The sequence below is a fragment of the Calypte anna genome, chromosome 9 (assembly GCF_003957555.1).
Source record: "Calypte anna isolate BGI_N300 chromosome 9, bCalAnn1_v1.p, whole genome shotgun sequence".
NCBI lineage: Eukaryota > Metazoa > Chordata > Aves > Apodiformes > Trochilidae > Calypte > Calypte anna.
The window spans coordinates 19476312-19490636 of record NC_044255.1 but is presented as its reverse complement, the minus strand read 5'-3'; the positions used below and the strand labels follow the sequence as shown (position 1 = coordinate 19490636).

Genomic DNA, 14325 nt, shown 5'->3' with positions numbered 1-14325 from the left:
TGTTTGTCTGTGCCCCTCAGGCTGCTGCTATTCTACTCTTGATGCAGTTGGACTGCAGAAAGGAAGGAAGAGTGAAACAGGTTAATACCTGATAGAACAGACACAGTGTGTGTAAATATAGATGTATGCACACACATGGATAGGTAACAGACTATGGTCATGGTCCTGGTGCAGCAGAGGCTTTATACTCCTGAATTCTCCTCTGGTAGACATTATTCTTTTGTCTGTATGAAGAAAACAAACAGCTTTTTCTTGGCCTTCACCCTTCTTTTTTTGTATTTCTTTTGCAGATCAGCAGTGTTAGATTAGTGTGTTTATGCTGTTTGGCTTCCCTGTACAAATTTCAGAAGGATTTTTTTTTTGGTCTCTCTTGTGCCTTCCTAAGAGCCTTTTACTTCTGTGCAGTACAAAATTAGTTGCAAAATATTGTGAAGTGCTGAAGGGCAGAACTACTCCAAGTAGGGTTAATACTGAAAAGTGCTAAGTAGGGTGAAGTCCAAGGGTTGGACTTGATGATCTCTGAGGTCCCTTCCAACCCAGCCAGTTCTATGATTCTAAGTCAAAGTAATTAAAGAATTTCAATCTAAAGACTGCATTTTTCCAGACTGAACATTGTTGCCAAGCAGAGAAACCTCCACTACATGTTACTAAAAATAAACAAACAAAACAACAACAACAAAAAAAACAACCCCAAAAATGTTCTAGAAATATTTGGGTATTTTCCCCCAGATTAAGGATCAAGGGATTCTTTACTGCAAATACGGGGGAATATTCAGAAAAATCTGTTCAGATATGAGAGCATATTAAGAAATTACTGCCTATGTAATTTGAGTTTCCTCAATAGTAATTTAACTGTTTCTGAAGTAATAATCAAGAAAACAGGACTGTTTTTTGTGGATGCCAGGATGTCCTAGTAAAGCAAATTGTTTGTTGTATGTTGAACTATTTCCAGTTAAAAGTTACTGCAGTAAATTTTCATTTGTTTTTTTAATGACAGCTAAATAGATCTCTAAAGTGTGTCTTGGAATTTGCTCTGTTTTACCTTAAAACACCAGAAGTTCTGTGGGATTTTATTCATGATTTAAAATGCACTGGTTGAAAGCTGGCATGTAAATTGAAGGTATGCTATAAAATGGTACACAAGGGATGGCAAATTTAGTGCCTTTAGAAGGTGAAGCATTCTGTTCACTTAATTAGCTGCGGAAGGATAAGTTAGAAAAATGAGTCTAGTAAATCAAAAGTGAATTTTAGTGCAAGTGTCCATCATATATAAACAAGAGCAAGCCATGTTTGGGGTTTTAAGTTTCTTTTTCCCTGCATTTTCGATCCCCATTTAATCAATTCATAAATCAATTAATTACTGTCATGAGACCTGAGGCCAGCAGAAAATTGGGTTCAAATTAAAAGGAGAAGGAGGCAATTTATTTTAAGATTGAAAGTTGAATGTTCAATCGAAGTTTAATCAGAAGTGACCCATTATTTGAAAAGTGGAACATCAATGTCTTTCTAATTTCACAGAATGCTTCATTAAATGAGTATTGAAAAGGTCAGGTTAACTGATGATTCCAAAAGGAAGGTGAGACAAAGGGCTGTTTGGGAAGCCCACTTCCAGATACAAGTTCTGCTTATTTATTTCTCTATTGAAGGGCTTGTAGAGAAACCAAATAATTACACTGGGAACTCAAGGATTTTTGCCATGGTCTTTTCTAGATACAAACAGCTTCATATCAGAAGGGCAAATGTCTTCAATCCATTTGAAGAGCTATTCACCTACTAAACAATTTACAAAAGGTGATAACCTGTGAGGAGAAAGCTTTCGAAGCCTTGGCTGGAAATTTTGTCTCTTAAATTTCAGTGTCTTACCGTGGTCTGACCTAGAAAAAATCTTTCCATAAATTGATACCATCTTAAGTGCATTCAAGTCTACGTTGTACAGAGCAAGGGTGATACAAGTGCATGACCAGAAGTGAAGGCTGATGAATGTTTAGGAAGTGAGTGTGGGAGCACAAGTACAGCAATTGTAGCTCTAGCTCATTGTGGTGAAAAACGTGAAGGAATAAAATAGTTGGGTTTAGTGGTCTTTGGATGAGCAGCTGTTTCTCTCAGTATTTACTAGAAATTTGCTCAGTTCTAAATAGTTTTAAAAGTACCCAAGACTCACTGGCTATTGTGAACTTGCTGGAAGAATAATTGAGGTGCTCAATTCAGTTTCTTGCTGTTGGAAAATATTACTTTGGTTGTAAAATGCAGAGAGGTACTCTTGAAACATCATCTAGACTCAGATCCTGGCCCCAGGATAAAGAGTGGGCTTCTGTCACTTGGTAAATTCTTGCAGCTTTCTTTGATAAGCAGAGTGCTTGGAAGACAAGGAAGAACAGGGAAACAATTTTGCTTTCTTGTAGATTTCTATGTGGAGATGGGACTGAGAAGAGCAGGGAGTCGATTTGTAGAATGACCACAAGATCAGTAGGCAAAAAAAAGGAGGAGGAGCTGTGCTTAATGTGTTGCAAAGTGAAAAGTCACTGAAGGGTTGCTGGGCTGAGGAGGGACCTAAACATAATGACTCCTTGAGTAAAGAAACAACAGGAAGAAGACACTTACAAATCTTTTATTTTGTTGGGCTGTTGCTTTTCAACAAACGCTGTTGGCCTGAATTCTGTTCTCGTAAAACCTGGTTTTAAAGAAAAATAAAGTTTGTCTTGTCATGTATTTACCTCCCGGAAGGTATCAGAGTTCTAGCTGACTTGAGGTTCAGTGACACCACTTGTGCAGGTCAAACACTACTTAGCACTTCTTCCCATTTAAGACATGCAGAAGGAGCATGACCTTCTCCACTAAAGCACCTAAAATATAAGGATAAGTATGAACGTATACTTTCCATTTTTGGACCTTTCAGCATTGAATGGGAGATGAGTGTAGGATGACTGAAATCCTAAACCTGTGCTCCAAAGGGTAAGCAGTCTTACCCTGCTTGACAGGAACTGATCCATCAAGTTTTAGATACCAGAAGAAGAATATTTGTCTAGATGGAGCAGTAATCAGGTCTTGTGTATCAAAACTAATTCTGTAATCTTCCCCTTCACTAGCTCTCAGTAAGATACTCAAGAATGAATAGAAATAATGTCATTCTTCCTAAGTTATTGGCTACAGCTATGTGAGAGATGGGTTTTCAGAAGGGATGAACGACTTAATTTGTTATTCTGATACTTCTGTGACAAATTGTACAACACAGAGATGCACCACTGAACACAAAACTTTGGATGAGTCGATGCTAATTATATGTTTTATATTTAATTGTTTAAGAAAGTGAAGGTAGCCAACTACCAGAAAAATCTTCTGTAAATGTATGGAAATACTAATATTGATCATGGAGGCATTAATTTATCAAAAAAGTCAATGAGGAAAATTATCATCAATGAACCATACCTTTTTTAGCTGTACCTTTCACTGAGTTTTCTTGGACATCCCTATGACATGGACATCTTGTTCAAAGAAGCTTAATTTAGCTGTGATTGTGCATTAAGCATCTGTCCAGAAGAGCACCTAAATGGAGTAGTTTTGATAGTTTTGAACAGCCTGTTATTGGCATATCACATCACTGATATGCTTAGAATGCATCTGTGGCCCACACTTGTTCCAGAAGAGACTTAACAGCCCAATTAAGAACAAGCTCTTGGATCCATGCAATGTTCTGGATTGTGGAGTACAAACTTCCAGTTCAGCAGGCAAATAGCAGATACCCCCATTTTGCCCCCAGGGCTCCCTAAATAAGATACTTCATATTGTTTGTTTAGAGGAAGAGGGCAGGGTGTTCCCTTCTTCTTTTTAACTTCTTTTATTTGAATTGAAGTTAACAGCTCACTTAGCTGAAGTACTATTTTTCTTTAGTCTCTGGATGGCTTAGAATCCAGCATGTCAACAAGAGACTGTAGGAGCCAGAACAAAGCATCTGAATTGTTTCTCTCAGCTGTGCACTTACTGATGTTTAAAACAATAAACCCTACAGACTGTTTTAGGCAGTGAAGAGGTAGTGGAGTGCCAGCCTCACAAATCAATTCCACTAAAGCTCAGATCAGTTTTACAATTTTTTAACCAAAGCTGTGTTTGGCCACTACTCAGCATGCAATCTCAGACTGCAAATAACTTCACGGCTGTTGAAGAAAATGTTGGGCACTGTGACCAGTTTTAGTGCCCTCGTGAGAACAGAATATGAGTCTTTTTTTTTTTTTTTTTTTTTGAGAATAAGGACAGAAAATATTGAAGATCAGTGTATATCACAAGGAGGAAACTGAAGAAATATCAGGCTATAGAAAGTACTATAGTAGCTATAGAAAGCTGGCTTTGAAAAGGCCATGCTTCTAGAATGCTGTCATTATTGCCTCACAGTCATGGAAATAATCTAAACCAGAAAAATTACTCCTCTAAAGTGCAGGACCATGGGCTTCTGTGGATTTCATATGGAATTCAGCATGAAAATACTTTAACATTTTCCAAATTTCTTTTTTAGAGAGATGCAATAGATGTAACTGTATTATAATCTGTGATGTTTAAGGTGTTTCCAAGCCAGGGATATTACCAGGTTCTTACTGCTGCTAGTACTACTTTGGACATAAATTCACAGAACAAAGAAAGCAGAAAAAGCAAGGATAATTTTAGGATGCAGATCTCAGAAGTTGTAGGGGTGTAGAGAAAGATTTTTCTTTTTAGGTTTGTTTCTGGATTATCATACCAGCTTCAGTAACAAAGCTTTAAAATAATTCCTGTTTTAGGCATCTGTGCACCTCTGAGTCCTGGAGTTTTGTTTTATGTTGTTTTCAGTCCACACCTGAGTGTCAGTTTATTGTTTCTTTGTGGCAGCACACATGGCAACATAACTTCTTACTTTTTGACAGTAGAAGAAGGGAACATCTTGCAAAAATAATTTATTAAGATTACCTGGTATTAAAAAGAATGGTCAACATTAAGAATGCAATTGGAGGGAATCAACCAAAGCAAAGATGGTATTTCTGCATACAGAAGCAGGATGGTTGCAGAAGTTGAAAGTATATTCTTTGATTGTTGTGTTTACATTTCTTCAGAAGACTAAACCTTAATATATCTAATAAAATGTCTGATTGCAGCCTAGCTCAGAATGAAGTCTGTGTCGATATTTTTTTCTCCCTCTGGGTAACATTTTTAGCTGCTCTGTGAAGTATAATTGCAAAGACAACAGCCATTCCAGAAATAAAGTAATAAGACTTGGAGGGTTTTTGCCTCTTTTGGGGACATGGAATCAGTTAATTATATCAGTAAAGTGAGTTGTGATAATTGGCAAAACTTAAGAACAATTCGAAGAGTCCAATAAGCATTGAAGGAGGAAATCTATGTGGAATCCTAAAAAGCTTCTTGTTTCTTTCTCACAGAATTCCAGCTTTCTCTCTGAAGCTCTTTTTCCTGTACATGCAACAAAAACTGAAGAGCTGGATCCCTCCTTCAGCCTGCATGAGACCATTGCAAAGGTAACAGAAATGGAGATATCCATTTATATGATACGTATGTATCATATATATATGATTTGATATATTACACATGATTTCTTTCACAAGTTTTCCTCTTAATACTTTGAATATAGTTAAAAGACATGGAGGTTTTTTTCATTGAGTCTCACATTTAAAATATACTTTACTGGTACCCTGGCCAACTTTTATGATCAAAACACTTTTAAGTGCAAATGCTTGTTTTTATGTGATTCAGTTGCATTCTGCGTGTCAGGTGAAACTCCATTGTTCTCAAATGCATACTCAGAAAAGTCTGTCCTAATTTCAGTGAGTTTCATCAGTGTTATTCAGTGCTGTGGTTCATAGTAACTCGACAATTGGAGTCATTAACAAGTTTGAAAATACTTTTGTGTTATGAGGAGTGCTCACTGGAGCAGCCTAATAAAAGACTCAGATTCTAAGCAGTTCTAAAAGCTTTAATGGCAGTCCCCCAACAGGGAGTGCCACTGAAGCCACTTATCCAGTATCAGCCATGAAATAATAATAATAATCTTTTATTGATTTTTACTTTGGCAAGCACCAAAGTGTTGATAGGTATGCCAAAAGTGACATAATTGGTTTTCTGATGAGTTATGGGTGCTGATAGACAACCCTGGAGAAAATTATTAGTGGTCCTGATTATTCTACACTTTGGTTATGGAGCTGCATAAAGTAGAACCAACTACTGTAATGCAATTAACTTCTGAATATTAAATAAAATGGCAACAGGGAGGAGTGTTTCCATTTATAGGGCAAATAAGGGTTTTTTGTGTCACGTACTGCAGTATTTAATTTTCTTAAAAAAAAAAAATAATTAAACAATTCCAAGATAATGTCAAGCAGATTCTTTCCTAGAAGTATATAGAATGAGAAGTAGTGGACTGCATGACTGTTGGTAAAGAAATTCACATTCACAGATAAGGTACAGCACAGGAATGTTGATTTAAGGATTTTTTTCTAACCGGGTTGTACTGTTCTTTTCTTTTGAAGCATGAGAGGGATATATATTTACATTTACCCATCATCTAGTTCTGCTAATTGTCTAACGCAAGCATAGGGATACTCGTGCATCTTGGCAAAGCAATGATATCCATACCTTTGATAGTTCCCTTCTCTGTAATCTCCCTAAAAAATCAAAATCTGTGGTTTGGTTCATGCTTCATCTAGTGAGTATTTTCATTCTTCTGCATGGTGTCAGCAATTGAGCTGCTTTTTTTTTTTTTTCCTGCTTCTGTAGTGAAAAAATGTAAAAGTATCATGGACATATATAAAAAACCCCTGATGTTATGAGTGTCATAAATTTTTGAAATATAACATTTCTGAAATGTAAAATAATACCACATATCTAAATTAACGTGGTGTCAAACCCTTTGAACCCCAAAGACTGAGTGCAGATTTTGAATCAGGAGAATAATACTGTGTAGAATGTCATTAATGCTGTTTCCTGTCAAAGTTCAGAATCAAAACAAAATGTCATTGCAGTCAACCAGCTTGAAATTTCTTTGCATTTCATTGAAGCATCTGTTGTAGTTTTGGCAGGGATGCAATCTGCATAATATCAAGTGGAAACACTTTAACAAACCACATAGGAGCACGGCTATGTTGCAAAGTTTTACCAGAAACATTTCTGCCAGCATGTTATTAACTTTTTAATTCCTGTCTTCAATCATGTGTGTCAAGCTTAGATATCATTTTGTATTCTTTTCATCATCATGCCTCTGAAGACGAGTTCTGTCCAGACCAACAGAACTCAGAGCTTTTTAAAGACAAATTATGTGATGATTTTTTTACTTTCAAAACAAATCATTGAAGTCTCCATCCAACAGAAATACCGACCAAGGGTGGGTGAAAATGATGCTGAATGAAGTTAACACAAGCACAGATCTCAGTGTATGAAGTGAGAACCAATCTGGGAGTCCTGACTAATTCCTATATTTGAGACAATCTGCTGCTCATACTGAATTTTTCTGTGTGGAGCTTCACCTTGTTTTGAAGACATCCAAATTGTCACCATTATCATTTGGATGCTCTGACACACGTACAAGCACCTTTGTGGGGTTTTTTGCCTGAGAAATTGCAGGATGACTTGGGACATCTCTTAATTTTTCTGTTTGTTGTCCCACAGCTGGCAGCATTTTGTGGTGTTTCAGTGGCTCTCATCAGCCCTTAAGGTGCAGCATCTCTCATTAATTGCCAGATGGGCTCTCTGTACCTTAAATGACTTGCTTTGCTTTACCAGTCAGCTTCTCATAGTGGTTCTGCCCATCTTACTGGTATTTATGGCTTAATGGCACTTGAGATGTGCCAAGCAGAACATGATTGTCTGTGGTGGCAGTCTCTGCACAGGAACAAATTCCTGAATTTTTCTGCAAAGAAGCCTGGGCATATTGCACAGAAATGTTTGATTTAGCACATATTCTCTTAAGCACACAAGTGAGAGCTTTTGGTTTACCTCCTTTAGCCTTCTTGCATGAAAGAACATATAATCTAGTTCAAGCTGAGAGTAAACACAAACCTGCTGAAAACTCCCTTCTGACAATGTGTATTTTTTTCTGTAGCTATTGTCAGCAGCAATAAAAACAAGAGCAAATCTGATGATATAAACTGGCAGAGTAGCTTTGGGATGCTGTAAGACTTGTGGTGAACAGGGAAGTAACTGCATTCAAAGGAAAAAAAGAAAAAAAACCTGTTGGGGAATTTCTCAGCATTAGGTGTGAAAAAGGTGACTTTGCTGCTGAAGACGTGAGGAATTCTGACAGACAGTCATACTGTGTTTGGCCAGACAGCTTATTCTCTTATCTGCTCTAGCCTAGGTAGAGTAAATATGCTTGGAATTTTTCATTAGTTCTTTGTCCCTAAAAGCAGTTAGACCCAAGGACTCGTGCTCTTTATACTTGAACTTGGTTGAATAAAGACTAGGTAATAAAAATAAGCTGAAATTGCAGACCCTCTTGTAAAAATTTGATGAATCAGCTGCACTGCCCAACACAACTTCACCAGTTTCAGTCAGGTATTAAAAACCAACCCCATTCCACTATGTCTCTGAAATTTTTCATGTCTTTCCTGCAATAATAGCTTCAAAATGGAAGAAATGTTGCAGGACAGAAATAATTGTTTCCTCCTACGCCATTTATTCATGAAGCTGTGGACAGATGTAAAGACTTGAGTTTTCCAAGATTGTTTCTGGGCTTCTTTTTGAGTGTCTGGAATTTAACATTTTGAGCTTACAGAACTCTGATGACTGTGAAAATGTCAAAATAACCAGGAAACTGTGGCTTCAATTAACAAGAGAAGCTGAACAAGTATGACAATATATTTGATTGTCTGTGTATGATCTTAACTGTTCAATTTTCTGACTGTCAGGAGAGAATTAATTCTACATTCCTTTAATCTCTTTGATATTGAAGCAAGACTATATTTTCTTTAAATAAAGGTCCAATTGGCTCGTGTTAGAATATTGAGATTTCTGTTTAGAACCACACCATTCCTGAATTTCTCTTTTTAGACTGAAATTTTACTCAGTTTCTCTCAAGGTTTGTCTGTCAACTGTCAGTGAAAAAGAAAAAAAAAAAAGAAAAAAAAACCTCAAGTTTGCTACTCTAATAGCTAGGAATATACCTGAGCTTATTTAAATTTTCCATTATGTTACCTCTTATCCTGTTCACTCAGATTCTGAATATATTGGCGTATGATTTTATTAATCCATTCTCTTACATACCAAAGACATTTGTTATAGGTTAAAATATATGGCAAAGATTCGGTCTTTATTCGTGGCATACATATACTGACTTGGGTGACTGTGCAAGGAAGTTGTGTTTTTCTTTAGACAAGACACTAGAATTCCAGAGGAATAATTCCTCTGGGACCTCTAAAAGTATCTTGTCTGTTGTATTAGCTCACTGTTTTAGCTCTTTTCTGTCTTCAAGTCTTTTGACAAAGATGTCAAATCAGACAATCCTTTCCCCAGAGTGGGCCTCTTAAAACACCAGGTTTCTACTAAACATAATGTTCAGGGATGAGTTTTTTCTTCTCTTTCTTTTTTTTTTTTTTAATTTAATATTAATCTAATCTGCATATAAGTGAATATGAGTTATAGTCAGTGGAACTTAAATATCTTCTTAAGCGCTTTTTAACAAGAGATAGAAATAGCCACCTGAGTACTGTGGATTAAATAATTGTCTTTTTGGTTTTGAAAGCAACTTGCAGAAGTACCTGGGGAAGCACAGCTGCTGAGATGCATGTTTCTTGTTAATTTTATTTTTTTCAGGCCATGCTTCTATCTGCCTTTGGAGCACCATTGTACAGTGTATCATTGACATGTTTTGTCTTCTTTAAATTTTATTCCATGACATAGCTACAAGCACGTCAGAGCTTTAGAGATGTTAAAGTTTCCTTCACGAGCTCAGTTCTGAATTCAAAATGAGATTTTCAAGAGTTTGGTTTCCCAGAAAGAATTTTAAAAAGTCAGATTTTTCCAGAAGGTTTAGCTCAATCCACAGCCTTCTAAATCTAGTAGTGAGATAAAAGTAGTGAATACTTAAAAAAAATTATGGTGAGTCAAAAAGGGATGTAAACTAAAGGCACTACAAAGTCCCTGGAAGAACATCTTGTTTATTGATCTCTTTTTATTACAAGTGTGGTCAATAACAATAAAAAAATACTCTTAGTTTGTGATAGGCTCTATCATTAAAGCAGCTAAGATTAGAGCAACTAATGGTAGACTAAGAATGGGTGATTAGCCTTGAGCTAGAGTTTTCAAATTAGTAGAAGTGTTTTTCAGAGAATTGTGGACTGAAGGTTTTTTATTGGAATGGTTATTTGTTTCTTATTTCAGTATGTCCAAGGGAAGAGATCATCTTGGAATAATACCAGTTTGGTTTTATGATCTGTTCAGCTCTTTTGAAAAGAGAAAAGTTCTGCTAAGCAGTGATCATGAGTAGAGAAAACCTCAGTGAGTCTGAAACCACATCTTAGTTCAGTTGTGTTATAGAAGCAGTTGGTTCTCTGCCCCAGAAAACAGATGATAAGCCCAAGGAAAGTGTTCAGTCTAAGCATGTAGTTTAGGAAAAAAACCCAACCTCTGGAGCTCATTCTTCCTGAAGAAAGGTCACTGTTTAATTACTGAATAAGACTTTCTGTCTGCCAGAGTCAGCTAAGTGGTACCACTTGGATATCAAGAAGGGGCAGAGGCAAATGAGCTTGGACTTCTACTGGTCAGTTTTGCCTTCAGGACTTGTAAGCTCAAGCATGATCCTTTCCATTTCCACTGGAGTCCAACAGAACAGACTCAAGCCCATGTGTGAATATAAAGCATGAGGATTTAGTCATCCAAGAGGAGTGATGACCCCATCCACCAGCACTTCCTGTAGCAATCTAACCATAATGTTGAAGCAATATAAAAGATGTACTTTCCTAAGAAAGTACATATTAGAAATTATATTTCTATTTCATAAGCAGAGATCATATCCTGGCTGTGAGACTTATTTTTTATTTAATGCCTTCTCATAAAAGTAATGGTCAGGAGTCTCATAAATTGCTGCCTAATTCCAGCCATGCACACATAATATTGATTCTCAAAGAATCTGTATTATCTGTTGAAATAATTTTAGTTCAAAATCTAAACTAATATTAAAAAGTACAGTATTTTGACTTAGAAGTGTTTTAAGAGTCCAGTAAACAATAAATGAAAAGAAGTATTTTAAAAGGATGAAAAGAAAGAAGGGAATAGAAATTGTTTTGGAGAAATGGAGTAATATATTCTAGTGTGCTACAGCCTTCCCTCATCTAAAGTTAATTTGATTAGGTGGAAATAGAGATACAGGCTTATTGTAGCTCTGTATGTACATTAAATTTACTTTGAAGAAATTTATGTCCTGAACGGTACTTTCTTTGAAGAGTCATTCATGAAAATTAGTATTTTCTTATAGTTATGTGATAATTCTTGAATCTCAAAGAGTTATTGACTTCCCCGTAGAGGGAGGGGTAGATAATTTATTTTGTTGCTTAGATGCATCAGTAGTAGGTGCAATATGAGAGGCAGCAGCTGCAAATATAATTCATTATCTTTCAAAACAAAATATTTAGTTTTGTTCTGCTTCATGAGTATAAGTTTTATTTGGAAATTAAATTGTAAACCATATTCTGCATCCCGTCAGTAATCATCTAGTACTGTGTCATTTTGCTGAGCTTGAGAGGGGAATTCAGCCCCAGAGCTTGAAAGGAAGAAGAGGAGAACTCTGAAGACAAAAACCTAAATACATATATTTGTGTGACTGAAAACCTTGATTAGGCTCAGTGGAATAAATTCTCTGTAACAGAAGTTGCAGGTATCATAAAAACCAAAATTGACTGAATCAAGATAAAAAGGTATAAAGTTCCATTTTTTCTTTTTTATTTTAATTTGAAAATGGAGAATATTCCCTTGCATGAGCAGAGTTTGTGGTCACTATACTGTGACCTTTGGTTTTTGAATTTTGTTGTAGGAAAAGAGGACTGGGCAAATGAGTTTTTAAATTGAAAGTATGTATGCAATATATTATTAACTTAGTGTGGAAGAACACGACTAGAATTCTAAGTTTTCATTTCAAGCTTTTTTCCTATTTTTTTTTCCAATTTTTATTAATTTCTCAGGAGAAGTAAAGAAATTCTTAAAATAATAAGAAATGCTGGCTTCTCCTTCTCTTTGATTCATCACTTCTGATTTACTACCTCTTCCCTTCCTGTCACATCAAATTCTGAGGTGAATGTCAAGTTCTTAGCACCTGCTGTTGGAATTGGATTTTCAGAAGACTTTGAAACTACTCTAATAATTATGATCATCAGAAGTATTCATCATTTGAATGTTCCTGACTTTATACTTTCACAGTTCCCCTAAGCCAATCAGAATGCTACCACAGAATGAGCAGGATTAAGTTCAATCTGAATGAAAAGGAATCAATTGAGTTTGTTGTGGGTTTGCCTCAGGGCTTTGGGGTTTTTTTCAGCCCCCAGATCCAATTTGCCATACAAGCTTCAGTGCCTGTGTAAGGATGATGGTGAGAAGCGCATGCAGGGTGTAGCACAGAAGCATTTGTTTCAGCAATAGCATAATTTTTGATAGGCTTTGAAATTTGAACTGAAAAGGTGTTAAAATTGGCCAGGGGAAGATGAGTTCTTTCTATGATCTATGGTGAGTTGATTCTTAGATCTGCTTAAAATACTTGCTTTCCAAAGTCTTTTCCATGTTTGTTGTTATTTCAACTTAATTGTAGAAGAATCATGGTTACATTTGACAAATACTGACAAATTGCCACTTTTCTGAAAAACTAGAGCTCTTTCTGGCCAGAGTGAGATTTATTCTGAACTTTGGAGGAAGACACATGAAACATTTCAAGGCCTTTTATGAAACCCATTATTTCATCTGAAATTCAGGATCTCACTGTGGAAGTCCTTATTGGAATTTATAAAGCCTAATTAAGAGTTAATGGGTAAGGGCTGTACCTGTATTTTGATGCTAACAGCTGAGACCCATAATTGTGATTTAGGAATAAACTTATTGCTTGTACCTGTACAGTGCACAGGGGTAATGTCTAAAACAAAACTTTATCTAGGAATTACTGGTAAGATTTGCATATCTGTTACTGGTTTTTATAAATCCATTGCAGGATTGGTAAATATGCTTTAGGATTTGTAAATCCACATGGACACTGTTTGCTGGTAGTCTAAGGAATATGCATTGCTTGACTCTTAAGGAAATATACATTTTATTGAAATTCCTAAACATTTTTTCTCATTTAATGGTGTCAGTATTTGTGGTGAGTTAATGACAAGCAAGCTCCAGGAAGACAGATTTGCATCTCCCAGTTTTATTTTCTAACCATGTTGTTTATTTACCATTAATAAACTTGTTTAATAGTGCAGCTCTGTGTTTAACAAAGCCCTGTTTCAGATTTTAATCAAACCACAAATCTTGTTGGACTTGAATTGTAGAGTGGTTTTCTTTTAAGTTACTCAGACTCTGGGAGTGTTTGTTTTCATTTTTTGCAAACAGTGTTGCTTACCAGAAGCAACAGTTAAACGATTACATTTTATTTAATTGGGGAAATTAGATAAATAAATAAAAGAATTTAACATCAGATTTGTAACAGGAAGCTTTGTGCTCAATGATGTGTTATTCTGGCTTGAATTGCACTGCAAGCTGATGATTTTATACAGCCAGTTTATCAGAGACAAAGAAGAGATGATGCTATAGAGCCATTTGAAGTCGTTCCCTTTTCTGTTTTGTGTCTCTAGTCCATCACTAGCTTTTATTTAAAATGTCAGCAAAATGAAATATAGTGAGTTTCCACCTGATTAGTGATGTTACAAGATGTAGCACTGTAGTACTCAGTGCTTACAAGTTCCTTGAAATGGAACTCATGTGAGCTGCCTTCTTAAAGAATGAGCCATGATCCTAGAGCAGCACTCTTACCTCAAACTATCAGTACCTCTATTGTGACATTAAAAACCAAAAAATAAAATCCTACAGTTTCAAATATTAACAGTTGCCATTCTCGCAGTGATGTTGTAATAAAAAAGTAACATACAGTGAATAAGAGATGATAAAATTATATGAGCACAATAAACCAGGTTTACCTCTAAGAGTCAAACATCTGATATGTCTGGTTTAGTTCAGCAACTACTGCAAATAAAAGAAAGCATAGCTACATGGAAGGAAGTGAATAAAGAAGGGATATCTTTACTGTGTGACTGGAAAAATAAATTAGTAAATTTGAATATAGATGAACATACGCTGCAGAAGAACCTGAGATAAATCACCAGTGTTTTGGAA

General features: G+C 35.9%; 1 protein-coding gene across 1 annotated transcript in view; it reads left to right on the top strand.

Moving 5' to 3' along the window:
• The window catches only part of NAALADL2 (N-acetylated alpha-linked acidic dipeptidase like 2), a 189653-nt gene that overhangs the window by 138407 nt on the left and 36921 nt on the right, over window positions 1-14325 (top strand). Inside the window, exon 11 of the mRNA XM_008497711.2 lies at window positions 5403-5498. Coding sequence (XP_008495933.2) covers window positions 5403-5498 — 96 coding nt within the window. The remainder of the gene's footprint in view (window positions 1-5402; window positions 5499-14325) is intronic.